Below are 16137 nucleotides of genomic sequence, written 5' to 3'. Positions count from 1 at the left end.
TCAGAAGTCAGCGGCATCCAGCCTTGAAGTCTGAGCAAGGGCCTCCCTGTTAACAAATGAGCATTGTCCCTATTTTTCTTAGTCTTCTGAATATCAGAACATTTCGTCAGTCTTGTGTAATTGATCCTCACTCATTGCCGGTAGTAAACTAGTATGTCTGCACTTGTAAGGTTCCATGTGTCGCACGATGGCGAGTAGTCTTGCAGCAGGGGAATAAGAACGGAGGCGGAAAGTGTCTCGCAAGTCCTAAAATAGTGATCGTATATGGCGTATTATCCACCCGCTTGTCATTGATTTCTCCTTTTTCTCTCTGAAGGTCAGCCTTGCAGAATGATGCATGCTCTTAAGAGATTCCGGGGTAGCCAGTAGAAAAAGTAAGCTTCTCAGGGGGCCATGGTCATGTACTGGTTCGTCTCGGTTCCTGAATCAGAAAGAAATTATAACCGAAAGCGCCCGCCCTGTTGCGTCATGAACCTTGAAGGCCCATGCCCGAGCTTATTAGGAGTCTCGATAGGAGATTTGATAAACTAGGAGGGACGGAGAAACACCCATCCACAGAGTAATTAATGAGCCACGAGATTTGAAATCTTGAGGCATCACAGGAGTGCCAGAGAAAACACCAGGGATCATCTTGTGTATCGTCTTCAATATGCACACATCGCTCGTTATCCCTTACTCGTCGTACAGATCGGCACCAGTCTGAATACGGTCTCCACCAGAGCCGAATCTCGCACGGCTAAGGGGACGGGGAAGGCCACGGTGTGGAGCCGAGGGAAAATGATGGTGACCTTCTGCTGCCGCCAGCTTCCTTTCGGGGGCCTGTTCAAAGTTCAAACAGTTCAAGTTCAACGGGAGCCACTTAGGCCTCTTAGGGGGGCGTTTTAGAAGAAACGTGCTGATACCAGTAGTAGTAGTAGTGTCCGTAGACTACCTCAGGTAGTTAGGCTGCCCAGCCCTGAACCAGTAGTAGGCCGGTAAACTAATAAATAATAAGAACCAATCAAATAAATGATTGTTACTGAAATAAAACGCCCTCAATACTTGCTAATAATAATCATCGCAATTAAAAAATCACGGACTAGATTAAATTGTTAAATAAATAAAAAAATGGCCCGTACGGTAGTGGTATGGTGGAAGAACGTGTTTCTGGAAGCCTTCCATCATAACTTAAGTAGGTACTCGATCTCCAGTAGTCGTCCCTTTATTATTGCTGTTGCTTGGTACCACTGTCATCATCATCAAAATCTTCTGGTCGTATTTCCTTCTCTTCACTGTCCATCATCCATCGAAGCGTCAAAGCACCTTTGTCCTGCCGACCAACGGTGACTGTTTCCCAAGCGGAAGAGGAGCGTCCCGTCGACATCATCTTGAACCCACGGAACTTTTTTTCTGGTCGCAGTTGTTTTTCCCTCCCTCGGCCTCTAGTTTCCATCCAAGCCACCGCTCGCAGCCTATCCATCCGCGGCCAGCTTCAGCACAGGATCTTCTCTTTCATTTTCCTCCTCCCTGGATACGGATTCTTTGTCGCGGGTTGTTCGACTTGCTTTTCCTCTCGCGGAGTCTGCTTATCCCGTATGTGCTCCCCCTCGTTGTTTCGCCGGGGCTCTACATGGTCCCCGCTGTCTCGTCAGCTCGTTTGTGATATGAGACTCTCTTGCCCAACCGCTGGACTCGCTCTTGGAGCGCTTGAGATCGTTTGACGCATCGGAAGTCGTTCAGTTTGGGGAGAATGGTTGGAAGCTATGAACATTCCGCGGACTTGATCCCCCTCTATACTTTGTGTAGACTCAGTTCTTTGGAATGCTCAACAAACAATGTTTTGCAATTTTTCGCAGCTGTCTGGTGCTCTCGGAGTGCAGATATTTACTATGGATTTCATGAAAGCTCAACCTGCTAACAGTACACTCTCAGAGAATAGTGACTTCTCGCCTCGCAGTACGAACATTCCGGTATTCAGCTCCTCGAAACCCTCCTCGCTTGAGACGCGCTCGAAACCGAATACAACCTGTCTGTCGCTGGAAAATCACCTGCATCCTCTTAATCTCCACCGATACCGATCCGAGTAGGCCGGGAGACCCAGCGAGAAACGTGCAACATTCTGAAGCTTGGTACAGATTCAAAGTTTGAAATCCCTGGTTTGTCGAGTTCGCGGGTATTCGCGATTTCCCCGTCGTTGCAGATCTGCGAGGGGGCTTGAACTAGTGTCTCAGTCTTCCTTGATCGATTCAGTCAGGGCTCGCGATTTGCGAAGGACGCTCAACATCGTGAGAATATCACGCCTGTCAGAAGAAGGAGTCCTTTTTCTCGCGCCAGGAAAGACAGGACTTGTGGCCGTCCTACAGTCTGCTCGCATTCCTGTGTACGATTTCGACGAGTCTGGCCATCGTTTCCTTCATCGCGCCTAGTAGGAGGACACGCCCCTATCAAGCAGCTCAGGAGGCATCTGGTGAGTTCTCTCGAATCTCCTTTCTAGTGCCACATTCGAGATGTGTCAGCTATTTTCACTTGTTCATCTAGCTGAATTCAGCGCAATCTTTCCCGGTTCTTTGCGTTCACTTTACTGACGGATACCTTGGTAAATCAGCGCGCAAACCGAGTTTGAAACGATTTTCTAATCACAACATAACGGCAGCACGAGAGCCACTCAGTTGGTTTACGCCGGCGGATCAACATATCGACGCCTCTTCAGGCTCAGCAAAAGCCGTAGAGACAGATCTGCGGCTGCTCATCGGGAAAGTTAGAACAGGACATTTTCACGTGTCCTTGACCGCCGTTTCTCAGCTCGTCGCTGGGTCGGGTCATGGACATCACAACTATTTTGAACAGAAAAGGGTCTACTGCCGCTATCGCTGCAGAAGCTCAATTTCAACAGCAATTTGTGCACCACAACCTGGATCCTGCCTCGTCACCCAAGATGAAGCCTGAGCCCGGGGTGTCGGAAGCTTCCGATCAACAAGTCTTGTCATATCCTTCGCACGCTCCGCTAAACCCCATGTCCAACATGGCCCAAGACATGCGGTATCCGCCTCATGGACAACCCAATAGTGGGATGCCAGTTCTGCAGAATCCTTACGCCCCTGGAGCTTATACCGGCAGTGCTCAAATTCCCAGTGGTGCGCCCCAAAGGGCAGATCCTCCGCCGAAGACCTTCCACTGCTCGACTTGTGGCAAGGGGTTCGCTCGGCGTAGTGACCTCGCCAGACATGGTAAGATTTCCATGGGAATACATGCGAAAAGTAAACATCGAGCTGACCACATTCTAGAGCGAATCCACACAGGGATAAGACCGCACGCTTGCGATTGGCCCGGCTGTGGGAAACAATTCATTCAACGTTCAGCTTTGACTGTGCACTCTCGCGTTCATACAGGAGAGAAGCCGCATATGTGCGAAAGATGCGGCAAGGTATGCAGACATAGTTTATTCTGTAGCTGATAAACCGTTTACTGACTCGAATATCTTGATAGCCTTTCAGCGATTCGTCTTCCTTGGCTAGACACCGCAGAATACATTCTGGAAAACGTCCGTACAAGTGTCCATATGCGAACTGTCAGAAGACGTTCACTCGACGCACGACCTTGACGCGTCATCAGAACCATCACACGGGAACCATCGAGGAGGCCGCCGCAGAGACGGAAGCCAACCTGAGACAGAACAAAGAGAGAGCAAGGGTACCTGGTGATGGGGTTTTCTCCGAGCACGCCTCTGTTCACTCGACGCCTTCCCCTGCGCATCATCCCGTGTCGATTCCACCTCCTGGTGACCTGCCACCTCTGAACATGCCTCGTTCCGCTGGCGACTACTACATGGGGAACGGATCTATCCCTCCTCACATTCGGGGGGATTTCCCACAGGCCAGCCCTCGCTCCTCGCCGACAGCCACGTCGCCGTCTCTCTCGAGCTTCAGCAGTGCACCACACCAACGACCATCCATGACCTCGCACCCCTCTGGCTACGCCCCCCCTCAGCCGCTTGAGCCGCCTGCTAATAGTGATCACCGGCCAAACAGCGTCAGCGGGAGTCCGCACATGACGAGTCTGGGCTGGGCCTCGCCCTCTCACGGTAGCATTCCGTCTCCGGGGTCTGTGAATGATTTCAACTACCCTGAGCCAAGTGGTCCAGCTTATCCCAGCTCCATGCCCCCGCACATGTACTTCCCCAACTCGACCATTAGGCGGCCAGCGAGCACTGAGCCTGAGAACTACGAACTGAAGCCGAGGCTGGGGGACAACGGGTGGTCTACTCCCGTGTAATGCGAGAATTCCCGTATTTGACAGCAGTCATCTACCGGCATTTGTTCGGCCTTACCGAATCAATTCCTTGCTGCGCAACGAAATGGCTCTGCGCACGGAATATCTGCTTTTCCTTTGTCACTTGTCCCCATCCATCTTTTTCCCCTTGTATTCCTAGCAGAAGCTCTGTATCATCGTTCTACTCGTCTCCTTTTGTCTTGTTTTTGCTCATATCCCTCATCATCATAATCATCCTTCTCCCCTTGCAGATTTGTTTTCTTTCTGTTCACTGTTACTTTGCATTGATAAGGCCTTGCATAAGCGCGCTGGGAGGAGTCCGGACTAGCTCTTATTTGTGTTCTCTATTCGTTTCTTTCTGCTTAATGTGTGACACGACCAGGATGAAGCATCAATAGAGAGCTGGATGGCTCATGGCTAGGTAGGACGGGGTTCTGGAATTCGGGTATCTGTTTTCTATCTGTGTTGTCATCGATATTGCTGGTTTTATCTTGCGTGCTTTCAATCTCCTTGCATCCCCCCTATACCTAATTTTGTCTGTGTTGTTGATACATTATTCCCCCTATCGCTTGTCTCGCTTTACCCTCAGAATTTCCTTTGTACCTTTTCCTTTGTCAAAGAATCAACACAGAAACCTTGTAAATGAGCATACACAACTGTATGTATGATAGAAGCATATTAAATATCGAAGGCTGCCGGATGGCTTTTGAGAGATGGAGATATATTAACAAGATCCTGGATGCCTTAGCAAACCACAGCAGTCAGTGCTGAGAAATCGGATATATGGATGTTGGCCAAGACGTAATGGAAAACCTGCATAATGATGGTCAGGCAAATTAGAAATGAGACGACTAGGAATAATGCGTCCCAAGCCCGGTTGCATTCATGCCAAATGCACCCTGCGCAGGACACGAGCAGGTTGCTGGATTCGAAGCGCGAGAGAAAAGCATGGCGCCAAAGGAAATGGAAGAGGCGTTTTCGCGGGCCGAGAGCAGACCAAAGCGGAGGAAGACCTCGGAGATTGTAACGATGATGGAGATAAGGATGAGGACGATGATGATCCAGGTTTGATCTAGTGGAGCCAATTAGTGAGAAAGTCAGTCAGATGGGTTAATCAGTGAGAAGGACGCACGGGATGTTCTGTTATCGGCGATAGAGTCGGAGAGGATCTCCGCGAGGTCGAGGAAGACTCGGCATCGTTCGTTGAGGACTTGGATCCGGGGTTTGATCTCGAGGTATTCGCGGACGGCGTTGTAGAGCGGGTAGAGCGTTGGTTCACTCTCCCAGAAGAAGTTGGGTACGTCCAGCATGTTGGACGCTATTACGGAGTGTGCTTGTTAGCTTGAGGAAAGGAGCTGGGGGCGAGGTAGTAGGGGGATGGACTTACAGAGATTGACTTCCACGCGGCTTTTGAAGAGCTTGCCCAAGATACGGAAGACTTCTTCGCGCTTCATGCCCAGGTTGCCTGTCATGGCGAGTCTGCGCGGGACGTCCTTTGCCTCGGCCATTTGGCGCGCCATGACTTCTTCAAAGAAGCAGAGCTTGGTGCTTTGCGCGATGCCGTGGCTGATGGCTAGTTTGATCATGTGGTCGCCGCTGCGCAGGGTGATCATGTCGTTAAATACCCGTGGCCGTGAAATCTCGGTCGAGTATTCGAAGTGGAATTCTTCTGTTTCAAAGTCCTMTTCGTCCAAGGGCATGGTTGCCAGGGGTATGCGGGACCCTGTGGCGGAGGAGTTTGCAAATGCCAGATCGGCTAGGAGATCCTTTTCTTGTCTCTCTGTCAGGTTCCAGAAAACCACTACGCCATAGCTGAAAACAAACATCTCTGCGACATCGTACGGTAGGCGTGCGGGCCCTGTTGAGGCAGGAGATGCTTGGGCTGGCCGAGGGCCAGGGACTGAGACTCTGTTGGTATCCTCTACTGTATCACTTTCAGAGTGGTGTAAGTCCTCGTCGAACTTGTGGATCAATGTGCCATCGAGCTCCAATGAGTCACTAACATCGCGCAATGAACCGTGTCTTTGATGGTGGCCGCCGACGGAATGCTCCTCTGCATCCATCACATAGTCATCATGATGGTCGCGAAGCTCGTTCCTCTCRATTTCTTCGTCCAAAAGGGATTTGCCTCCGGGTTTCTTCACCATCGGACTGCTTCGCACCCGATAGCCCTCAAGACCAGGTAACAGCGGTAAATGGTACGCCGTATACAGACAATCATCGTACAGCTTAGTCCGTCCGCCATGCTTGTCCTTGACAAAAGCCGCCAACGAACTCATCTTGTAAGCCTGCGCCGTGCAATAAGCAGTAACACGCGCCAACTTCTCAGCACGACGGGCCTTGGGTAGCCGCTCTGCGTAGCTTTTGGCCTTTTCGGGCGCAACTTTGCGTCGATGCAGCAGCTCCTCTTCGGCCAGCAAAGGAGCAATGTCATTGTCGACGCCGAAATCACCCCCAAGCCTCTTCTGTGTCAAGAGTGTCTGTCGCAAAGAATCGGGATCCAGATTCCTCTCCTTGGCCAGTCTCTGGACGAACTCCTCGTCCACCTCGTCTTCTTCCTCCTCGTTCAGATCCCCCTCCACTCCCTCTGCTTCCGGCAGAAGCACGAGCTTCTCGCTGACTTTTGTTGTGCGCGGAGGTAAACGCGGTTGCGCGGCAAGTCGTCCCATCGTTGCTGCGGTGTTGGCCAGCCGACTTCCGCTTCCAATGGGACCAGAGCCACCTGCACTACTTCCTGCACCGATCAATCCGCCAGCTGCAGATGCTAGACGAGAGCGTGGCCGTGGTTGTGTTGTGGTCGGGGGCGGAAGACGTTGTTGCATGGAGGGTACCTCGGAAGCGTATTGAAGGACGTTATCGACGGTTATAAAGCGTGTACCGGGGGCACGACGAACAGTTTGAGGTTGTTGCTCGCGCGAGTCCGTGACCTATTACTCCGTGTAATCCCATAATTAGCTTGATGTATGGGATAGGAAGAGCCTAATATGCGATGAAAGGAAAGCTCACCAGCACGTGGGGGCTTCTCTGGCCGGGCACTCGTCCACGGGCAGGAGACATGATCGAAGCAAGTCGCTGTTGCTTTCCTGTCGTGATATCAACTCCGACACCCAAAGGCCTCCTTGATTGTGTTGTCTCAAAGATGAGAGTACACTCGCAGGTCCAGGTAGTGTCTCAGGTTCTGGTCTCCGATTGCAACAAGTCTTCTCCGAGACTAATCGAAACTCGGGCAAAAAAGAGACTTAAATCAACATATCCGCAGTCTCAGCAATCTCAGAGCACGCAACCAACATCCGCACCATACTTCTTACTAATATAGCGACAAGATTAAAAGGAATAAACCACGCCAATCACTTAGGTAGTTGATGCTCAAACTCCGCCCTTCAAAGCTTCACCTCACCTCGCCCACCGCCTACTGAACAAAACGGTCCTAAGCCTTTTTCGGACTGGCTTGAACAAAGGATGACGTCGTCGAGCCTGTACCGTGGTGTACCTTACCTAAATTACCGTACTGAAACACTGTAATTAATACCTGGCAATACAGACAAATCCCAATCCCGGACTTTCGGCCAGCCACGTGCGCTACAATGGAGCTAGGCCCAGTGAGGCTTAGTGGATTAGCTCTAGGTTGATCCGGGGTAAGTAAGTTCCATGTCTCTCGTATTGGAATGGGACTAAGAGGCCGGGCTAAATGGCTGTGAAAGAGAGGATGTGTGAAGTACAGATGGTGTGGGACAATCTTCCAACTAACGAAGACAATGTAATGCATGATGAACGGCATTCATTTAGAAGCGGAAGAAACTAATGAATCTGACGAACAATGATGGAAGGCTAGAGGGAGGGGTAACAATGGAAGGATTCCTGAATAACCCGTAGTTTGCAGTCCCGAATTGGAACCGAAACGGATTAGATGCAGTAGTCTGAAGCCACGAAAAGTCCAATTACTTTGGTCTCTTTGGGGTTGAGTAGAAGAGCAAAAGAAGACGGCAGGAACCACCAAGAGAATATCAGAAAATGGACGAGAACCCTTTTACATCTGGAAATAACCTTCATACTTCTATTTGATTCTAACAATAGTCATTGCATTGAAGGCCCGCGCCTTGCAGATACTCCTTGCGTGACAACAATCCTCTTTTGTCTCAATTACATGCATATGCTTTTGCAGCACGATATGATAGGCCTCAAAGATGCAAATATACAAAATCAAAAATAAAAAGCAGAGGCCTGGGAAAGAAATTATCATCACAAACGCCTTAAAGCATAGTCCCAGAAAAAAAAAAAAAAAAAGAAAAAGAAAAAGAAAAAGAAAAGCTTGCTTCACTATGCTTCCATATGCAATAAGCTGTATGAAGATTATAGGCGTGCAAAAAATAGGGTCTCAAATGTCAGACACCTGTATCTGACTTCAGTAACAATTTTCAATCAATATGCAAAGGACTGCTTTGTCTCCGGGCCTTTAGAGACATTTAGAGACCATCCCGGAGTCGTCCGTGCTCGTCCCAGATTTCCTTCTTCATTCGTTGTAGACGAATATGCTGTCGTTGCAATCGCTCCAACTCCGCCCGCGGTGGGTCTGGATGCGAAGCCATGGAATCATGTAGTGCACGATACTTGGCATAGTACTGCTTGAATTTCTGCGACTTCTCTCGTAATTGCTGGCGCAGTAGTTCACGACTGAGAGGTGGCGACGCACTCCCAGTGCTGCCACTCGAAGTACTGACTGCTCGCCTCCGCTTGTGTTCTAGGTTGCCGGTTGTGCGGCCAGTCGTCTTGGACTGAATTGCAGGTGGCCGGTCTGTCTCTGCCTTGCGCTTCAAAGGATTCACGGACTCCGTTGACTTGGTAACTCCGTTGGTTTTGATCGCTCCAGTCGACTGTGTGACCTTGTTCGGTTTGGACAACTGCGTGATAAGAGGAGAGGACGAGGAACTAGAGGTATTGTTTTGACTCGAAGAACGACTGCGACTTTGGGCATCCGATGCATTGGCTGGGGGAGAGGATCCGAGAGGCGACGGTTTTTGAGGTGATCTCTGGTTCGGTGCTCGGTTGGACGGAGGTCTCTTCGCAGCGACAGACTTGGTGGCATGCTGGGAGGGTGGTTCGGCTTTGGAAGGCGGGGCTTCGAACTGATTCACCTTGGGCGTCGACGCATGGGAGTGATCTCCGAATTTGCTCGGCGCAGTCTGTTTGGGTTTAGGCTGGACCTTTGATTGCTCTGGCTTCGCCTTCTCTGGTGCTGGTGCAGACACCGGTGCATCCGGCATGTCTGTGTCATCTTCGTCCGATTCCTGAACAAATTCTGCCGATTTGAACTTGCCGTCCGTCTTCGATGCTGGTTTCCGCTCCGCCTTCTTGGTGACCCGTCCCGTCAGCGTGCTATTCGTGGAAGTCTTGCTCTTGGCAGGGTTTGTTCGTTTTGTAGAAGAATCTTTGTCATTGGCCCGTTTCTTCGGAGCTGGCGCGCAAGACTTGGGAGCCGGCTTTGGAGTCGGGCCATTGGCACTGGCCCTATCAGTCTCGTGACCGGTCGTATAGCCATCCTTTCCATTATCGTCAGATGCATGGACTTGAATTTTTGGAGTGAGAGCCTTTTTGATGGGCCCTGTCCGCAGGTCCAATCGTGACAAGCACTTGCCCTTGCCGCGTTCTTCTTTGGGGAGCAGCATTTGCCAGAGTTTATCCGCGCGCGAAATCCGCATCCGATCAAACGCCGATATGGCATTTTCGATAGCTTCTTGGCGCTCCTCCTGGGAAGGGTATGGGAAATTCCATACGTCCAGTTCTTTGTAAGTCTTGTCCCTAAGATCGAACTTTTCAGGGTCAATCCGGTTTTCGATGCCATATTTCCGAGCCAGAGCTGAGCAGTCTTCAAGGGACGATCGCGTTTGGCGTGCAAGAAATTTGGCAGAGACAGCACGCACGGCGAGAAGATGAATAAAAGGTACTTTGAGGGCATCGAGGCGAATACGGTCCTTGTTTTGAGAGGAGGGTGCGGATGTCGGAGTGAGGGGCGGTATCGGTGCTGGAGAGCGAGATACACCAAGGGCTGGGCTCGAGGATAAGGAACGGTTGGCGGTATTCTTGAGGAGACGATCTTTCTCTATTTCCACTTTTGTTGTCGGCTTTCGAGCCAGGATGGCAGCCTCTCTACCGGTGCTGGACCTGAGATCACCCGCTCGCAGAGCCTTGACTTCATCAATGCTCGTAATCATGTGTGTTTTCTTCGATTCCTTCCCTCTTTCGAAAGCATTCAGGCTCTGCTCAAGGTTCGCCAAGGCCTGATCGGTGGCCGCGGTGGCCTCTTTGGCCCGTTGAACCTCTAACCTGTGACTCAGAACGCCTGCGAAGTATAGGTTCTCTTTGTCGGCGGAGCTAGCGGCGTAGACCTCGGACCGGTGAATTTCGGGTGCGGAGTGAAATTGCTGCGTTTTGGAACCATAATATAGGGTCGGGTGTTTGCCTAATCGAATTCGAGCCGTTTGATCTTTCCGTAAGCTCTGTATGAGTTCATCGAGAGTACTCTGAGCCAAATTCAGTCGCATGATCTGAGGCGGTTTGGCAGTGGCATTGTTTCCGGGTTTATCTCTTAGTAGAGACAACCCAGTTTCGGGAACGTCGAGAGCAGACATGGGGAATTGTCAGAAAGTAAACTGATGTACGAACGGCCGATACGTCCAAACTTCGGAGGCAGGAGAGGGATTGGTAGGGTGAGCGGTTGCGAGATCCGGAACAGAGGCGGACAGCAGCGTGGGAGCTGCAGGTTAGCGGCCGAATGCAACAAAGGACGATGTAAGCCGATACGCCATAGATCAAAGCTATGGTTGACAATGGAGAAGGCAGAGGGGAATTTGAATGTCAAAGAACAAAGATTAATCGAGAGTCACCAAAACCCATGGCAGAGGGAAGGTTGGTGGTGAAGTTGTAGCAGAGGAGAGTGGAGGAAGGGAAAGAGAGAGAGAGAGAGTAGAGGGAGGAGAGACCGATGAGATGGGACGATGCCAAATGAGCCAGGCTGAGCAACGAGTGTTTAGTTAGTTAATTAGGCGGACTTGAAGCGGAGGACAAGAGCGACGAGAAGGAAAATAGCGAGGAGAAACACAGTCAATGAGTGGGGAGAGGAAGCGGTATCACTCAGGGTACCCTTTCTGGGCCAAGTTCGAGCCGGATGATAGTGTCAGGCCCGCTGAAGGTTAACCCAATCATTCAGAGGTATAGGTAGTGAATGAGGATGGAGTCCATAAAGCTAGGTAATTATCATACCTCGATTATTATTAATTAGTACAGTAGTCTGACTTCTACCTACTATCCATTGTATTTTTCAATTTCTTTCTCTTGCTACGTACGGAGGGAGTATTTCTCTTCAATATTCTCTTTAGCCACCACTACAATGGGCTTTACGTCGTGTGGAAACAATAGGTGTGGCAAGTCAGGGCCGGACAACAAAGTCATCATCACGAGCATTAGAGACAGGGACTCCCATTGGATGCCTATGTTACTCAGATTTTCCTGCGCCGCATTGATCCTAAGGCACAGAAGCAGGTGGCAGAGGTAGGTACATAACACATACAAGATCTGTTGGAAAAGTAATCAGAAGGGTAAACTCATGGGACACGATAGTACCTTTAGTCTGACGATAGTAAGAGGGTAAAAATGGTCGCTGTAATAACGGGCTCACTACCTAGTCATGACTGGTGTACTCCATCCTTCAGAGATTATTAAACAGATGGTAAGGCAGCTTGGGTAGATAGGTAGGATTGTTGGATCAGCCTGGAGGTTTACATTTAGATGGCTGTACGGAGGATAATCGGCGTAAGGGACATACGCCATGGTATGTAATGTTACCTCATTTTAACCAAGGTACCTTATCTGCTGTTCTTGAGTAGTAAATAATCGACTGCCAATTATTATGGTTGCTTCTAACAATTTCTGCTTCTATTTTGTGGTATAAAGCTATCCCTTTAAATTTTTCATAGTGCCTATACAGTGTTGACTGAATCTCTTCCTCCTTTATGTTTCTATTTTGGTCCATTTCTTTTGTCAGCGTCAAAGTGGCTTTGACGCCTTGGAACAATGCGTCTGAGGTAAACCTAAGGTAAGGTACCTTAAGGTAATCTGTATTGTGTACGGGTACGGAATACCATTCCAAACAGCGTAAAGCTGGGCTGAATAATTACGGATGACGGAACTGCTTGTCTGGACAACGCTACGGACGCTATCTTACGCCATGGCCATGCCCGCTTGTGGCCCCCACCACAACCAGGATCACTGGGTGACAAGAATGGATCCACCATTTGCTCCAAATCCTCCAGTAACAATCATTTATCCGTCCATCGATCCTTGATGGATCATTCTCTTCGTCATCTTATGGGATTCATTTATTATAGACTGCAGAGTGTCTGGTAAGGTACTGTAGTAATTGAGTAGAGAAGATAGTCTACGTTCTTCATTCCGTTCGTCCAGTCTTCTGACGGGGGAGGGCAGTTTCCCGTATGCCGAGGAGAGAATACGAAGCGGAGTACAGGATAGGTAGGTAGGTACAGTATGGCCTTATACCGGAGAGAATTTGTCTTCCATCAATCACTCTCGGTAAGTAATACAGACGCAGTTCGAGAGGGGAAATCAAGCAGAGAAACTTTATTAAATGAGGCAATATTAGCTGAGGAATTCATTCATGATTCTGTCTTTGTGTGTGTACAGTGTACCTTAAGGATACTAGGTGAGACAAGGAGATATCATCATTGTATCAACTTAACAATCCAAGGAGAAGTCAGTCCAGGCTCTCTGGTCACTATGAGAAACCAGGAAATCCTCTGATGACTGATTCAGGAGATTGAGAAGTCAAGCAGTTATATCACTTCTGCCGCTGACAATGAACTCCTGACCTCCGTGTGATTCCCGATCCTTCCTAGTTAGGTCGAATACCAAAGGGTACAGCGATCAGCGTCGAAGGGCTGGTTCAGCTTGATGGTGGTCCGTAGATCACCCGTCCAGACCAACGGCGAGTCTCGATCTTTGCTCTCTCTCTGTTCCTCTCTCGCTCCTCTGTATTACCTGATACTACTCCGTACAGATTATTACTACTACTCGCGCGACATCACTTCCCCACAAGTCCAGGATAAGGTAATGGAATGCAAGGGAATTCCGAGTATGTACTTTGGTGAGCGTGCTTCGACAGCCACAAAAATGTGCTTCCAGTTTCTCACTCAATTTCTATGACTGCCGACAAATATGCAATTGGACGACAACGAAAATGCACACACATAAGGCAATGTAGCGTGTATCAACCATATTAGAAATAATGATGATGTGCAATGATCCGATTCCCAATAGCCGGCCGGGATCTAACCGAAACAGACCAACCTGACGGTCACTCTGCACTAGCAATTCCATTGGCTGGGAGGTGTTCCTTGACTTCCTGGTCGTTCTGCTTGTGATCACTACTGTCCACAACCTTATGGTGGAACAGAAACAGCTTCTGAGGTTGGACGTTGTGTACGAACGGAGATTATTATCTACTGTACGAAGGAGGCACTCGGGATAGGTTGAAGTGATCCACAATCGTTGGACGGGACCTCCCTGTTAATTCGTATGGGTATATCTAACATCCTTGCAATGAAGCGTTTGAGGCGTACAATATCAGCTGCGAGATGGATTTCTTGCTTGACGCTGGTAACCAAATTTCGGCACCTGCATTTCCGATACCACTAGGTGGGTTCAACCTACCTGTTGGAATGACTGTGACAGCGAATCGGGCACCCAGAGAGAAAAAGGCAGTTGAAGTTGGAAGCGGAGCTTAGTCATCAATATCTGGCACCTTTGTAACTAAACTTTGCAAATGGTGGTCGGTAATAGTAGAACATGCAGCGAGTTCTAGTTACAATGACGGGTAATCGATGCGCTGTACGGAGTAGGGCCTGTCTACCATAGGGTCCTCTGTCTAATTCTTTCTGGCGCCACTCCAAGGAGGTTGGAAATTGTAATACCGATTGGACTACTCCAGAATCTATCGGCAGGGAATGAACTAGGGCCCCGAATCAGGTTTCTCCATAACTGTCTCAGCGATCGCCTTACAAGGAGTAACTCTGGCCATAGATACAGTCCAAAACTTGTCACATCTCTGGCATGCTTTGTCCAGTATGCCTTATCCTACGTAGCATAACAGACAGCGTTGCTCTTCGTATTATTCGTTTGCGAGACGGTCGTCCACGTGTTTCTCGGCCTCAACTTCCGCAGTCACTTGGTTGGCTAGCGGAAAAAGCGCTCAAGGAAGAGAGGAAGTGACTCAGGAATGGACGAGGCCCGGGTTAGACAGCTCAGCTCAGTTTTGTCACCGCGATATACTGAACTGTACGGTTGGGCGCAATCTCCTCGTAGATAGAGAGGTAGGCTATGTGATTCACATAGTACATCACAGGAGAATTTACTGGAGAGTGTGGACAATTTAGAGCACGTAGTGCAACCATGAATATGGTATGTACGGAGTACTGACGACGAATTAGTAAAGGCAGGCCCTCGCCAGGTTTCTCGCTGAATTGCAGGAGAACATCTGCTTTGCAATACGTAAGGTAGTTTGTACTATATACCGCGACTGATTGGCTAATCTGGTCATCTCATCTAGGTAGTTCTACAGTCTACACCCTCAATAGTGAGGTTATCTGCCTCTTCCAAAACTGAAGAGATGGCTGGCTGGAAGGTCGATCATTGGTGGGTCCTATAAGAACCAGGCACTCTGGGCAAAGTCGACACATCCAGATTGTTCCAGTAAAGAAGTACCACTCTACCTCTTGAATCTACTAGTGGGGACAATAGACTTTAATCACAAGTGCTGAATCTCAGGGCACCTAGAGCCATGACTTCGACGCCTATCAAGGGAGAGCTCACATATCTATAGTGAGATAATTGTTCGTACGCTACTCTACCTCTTATGGTTGATAGAAGACTACCAGGAGTAAGAACCCCCTATGCTTGGAAGTAGGTCCACATTTTGTACTCACTCCTGATTCGGGAAATTCCTTAACATCCAAAGGTTGTGGAAACCAAGTGGCCCTGTGGTCTCCATATAAGTGTATTCCGACTCCTCCCATGAGTGAACTATTTAATTGCCCCTTTACCCCTGTTTCAACTCACTTCGATTCTCATGTGCTATCTAATTAACAAATTGAAGGATTCTCTGCTAGTTCCCTGGAAGAACTTCCAAAGTTACTTCTAAAATTAACCGCCACTTCGTTGTACTTTCTAACCCATTGCCGGGCCTGATCTGCAAGACTCGAGACACCCAAGCCTCAGTGCTGAATGCGCCTCAGTATTCTACCTATCCTGGCTTGGGAATACCGTACTACCTTAGTAGCGCATCCATTAATTACGCCCAACTAAGAACCGTAAGAAACATGGAATAATAAGCCACTAAGGCGAGACATCGTAGTACCTAGTTGATAGATAGCGGGTAACTGAGAATGGCGCAGCCGCGCTACGCTCCAACTGCTACTGCTAGGTACAGTTTCGTGTTCCGCAATTTCGAGCTCTACCGAACAGAACAACTAGCACGATGTCAGTCCAGATCTTAAAACGGTGTTGCTGCTATTGCATCATTATGAATGGGCTCTGAGTGGTAACGATCCTTACCTGCTTTACATGGCAAACTCCACTGTTACAAGGCAAGGTACTTTAGGTAAGGTAGTGGACGGTAAGATATCATACCGGCCGAAGGTACCTAAATACTTCGTACCTAGGTCACGTACCTAGGTAGCTTCAGGTACCTAGCTTACTTTGCTCTGTAATACCATTACATACAAGGGCTACTAGATACACCCCATCCGACGGGCAAAACTCCTTTTAAAAGTCCAGGTAGGTAGGTAGGCAAGGTGCTCCGTAGGGGGCTGGGCTATAAGTACT

At 49.2% G+C, this 16137-nt stretch overlaps 3 protein-coding genes across 3 annotated transcripts; 1 reads left to right on the top strand and 2 right to left on the bottom strand.

The window, feature by feature from the left end:
• Positions 1-2800: 2800 nt before the first annotated feature.
• Positions 2801-4251, top strand: Asppvi_000517 (putative C2H2 finger domain protein; the record flags this gene model as incomplete). Its single annotated transcript, XM_043296826.1, has 3 exons — positions 2801-3206; positions 3264-3403; positions 3466-4251. The coding sequence occupies 3 exons, from the start codon at positions 2801-2803 to the stop codon at positions 4249-4251; spliced, it is 1332 nt and encodes a 443-aa protein (XP_043152761.1).
• Positions 4252-5099: 848 nt separating this feature from the next.
• Positions 5100-7305, bottom strand: Asppvi_000516 (RMD1 family protein; the record flags this gene model as incomplete). Its single annotated transcript, XM_043296825.1, has 4 exons — positions 5100-5320; positions 5381-5566; positions 5636-7175; positions 7255-7305. 4 exons carry the CDS (start codon positions 7303-7305, stop codon positions 5100-5102), a joined length of 1998 nt encoding a protein of 665 aa, XP_043152760.1.
• Positions 7306-8711: 1406 nt separating this feature from the next.
• Positions 8712-10874, bottom strand: Asppvi_000515 (uncharacterized protein; the record flags this gene model as incomplete). The annotated part of the gene is made up of 1 exon (XM_043296824.1): positions 8712-10874. One exon carries the CDS (start codon positions 10872-10874, stop codon positions 8712-8714), a length of 2163 nt encoding a protein of 720 aa, XP_043152759.1.
• Between the last annotated feature and the right edge of the window lie 5263 nt (positions 10875-16137).

This window comes from Aspergillus pseudoviridinutans (assembly GCF_018340605.1).
Source record: "Aspergillus pseudoviridinutans IFM 55266 DNA, scaffold_1, whole genome shotgun sequence".
Classification (NCBI taxonomy): Eukaryota; Fungi; Ascomycota; class Eurotiomycetes; order Eurotiales; family Aspergillaceae; genus Aspergillus; species Aspergillus pseudoviridinutans.
Note: the sequence above shows the minus strand (reverse complement) of the source record. Positions and strands in the feature narration are given on the sequence as shown.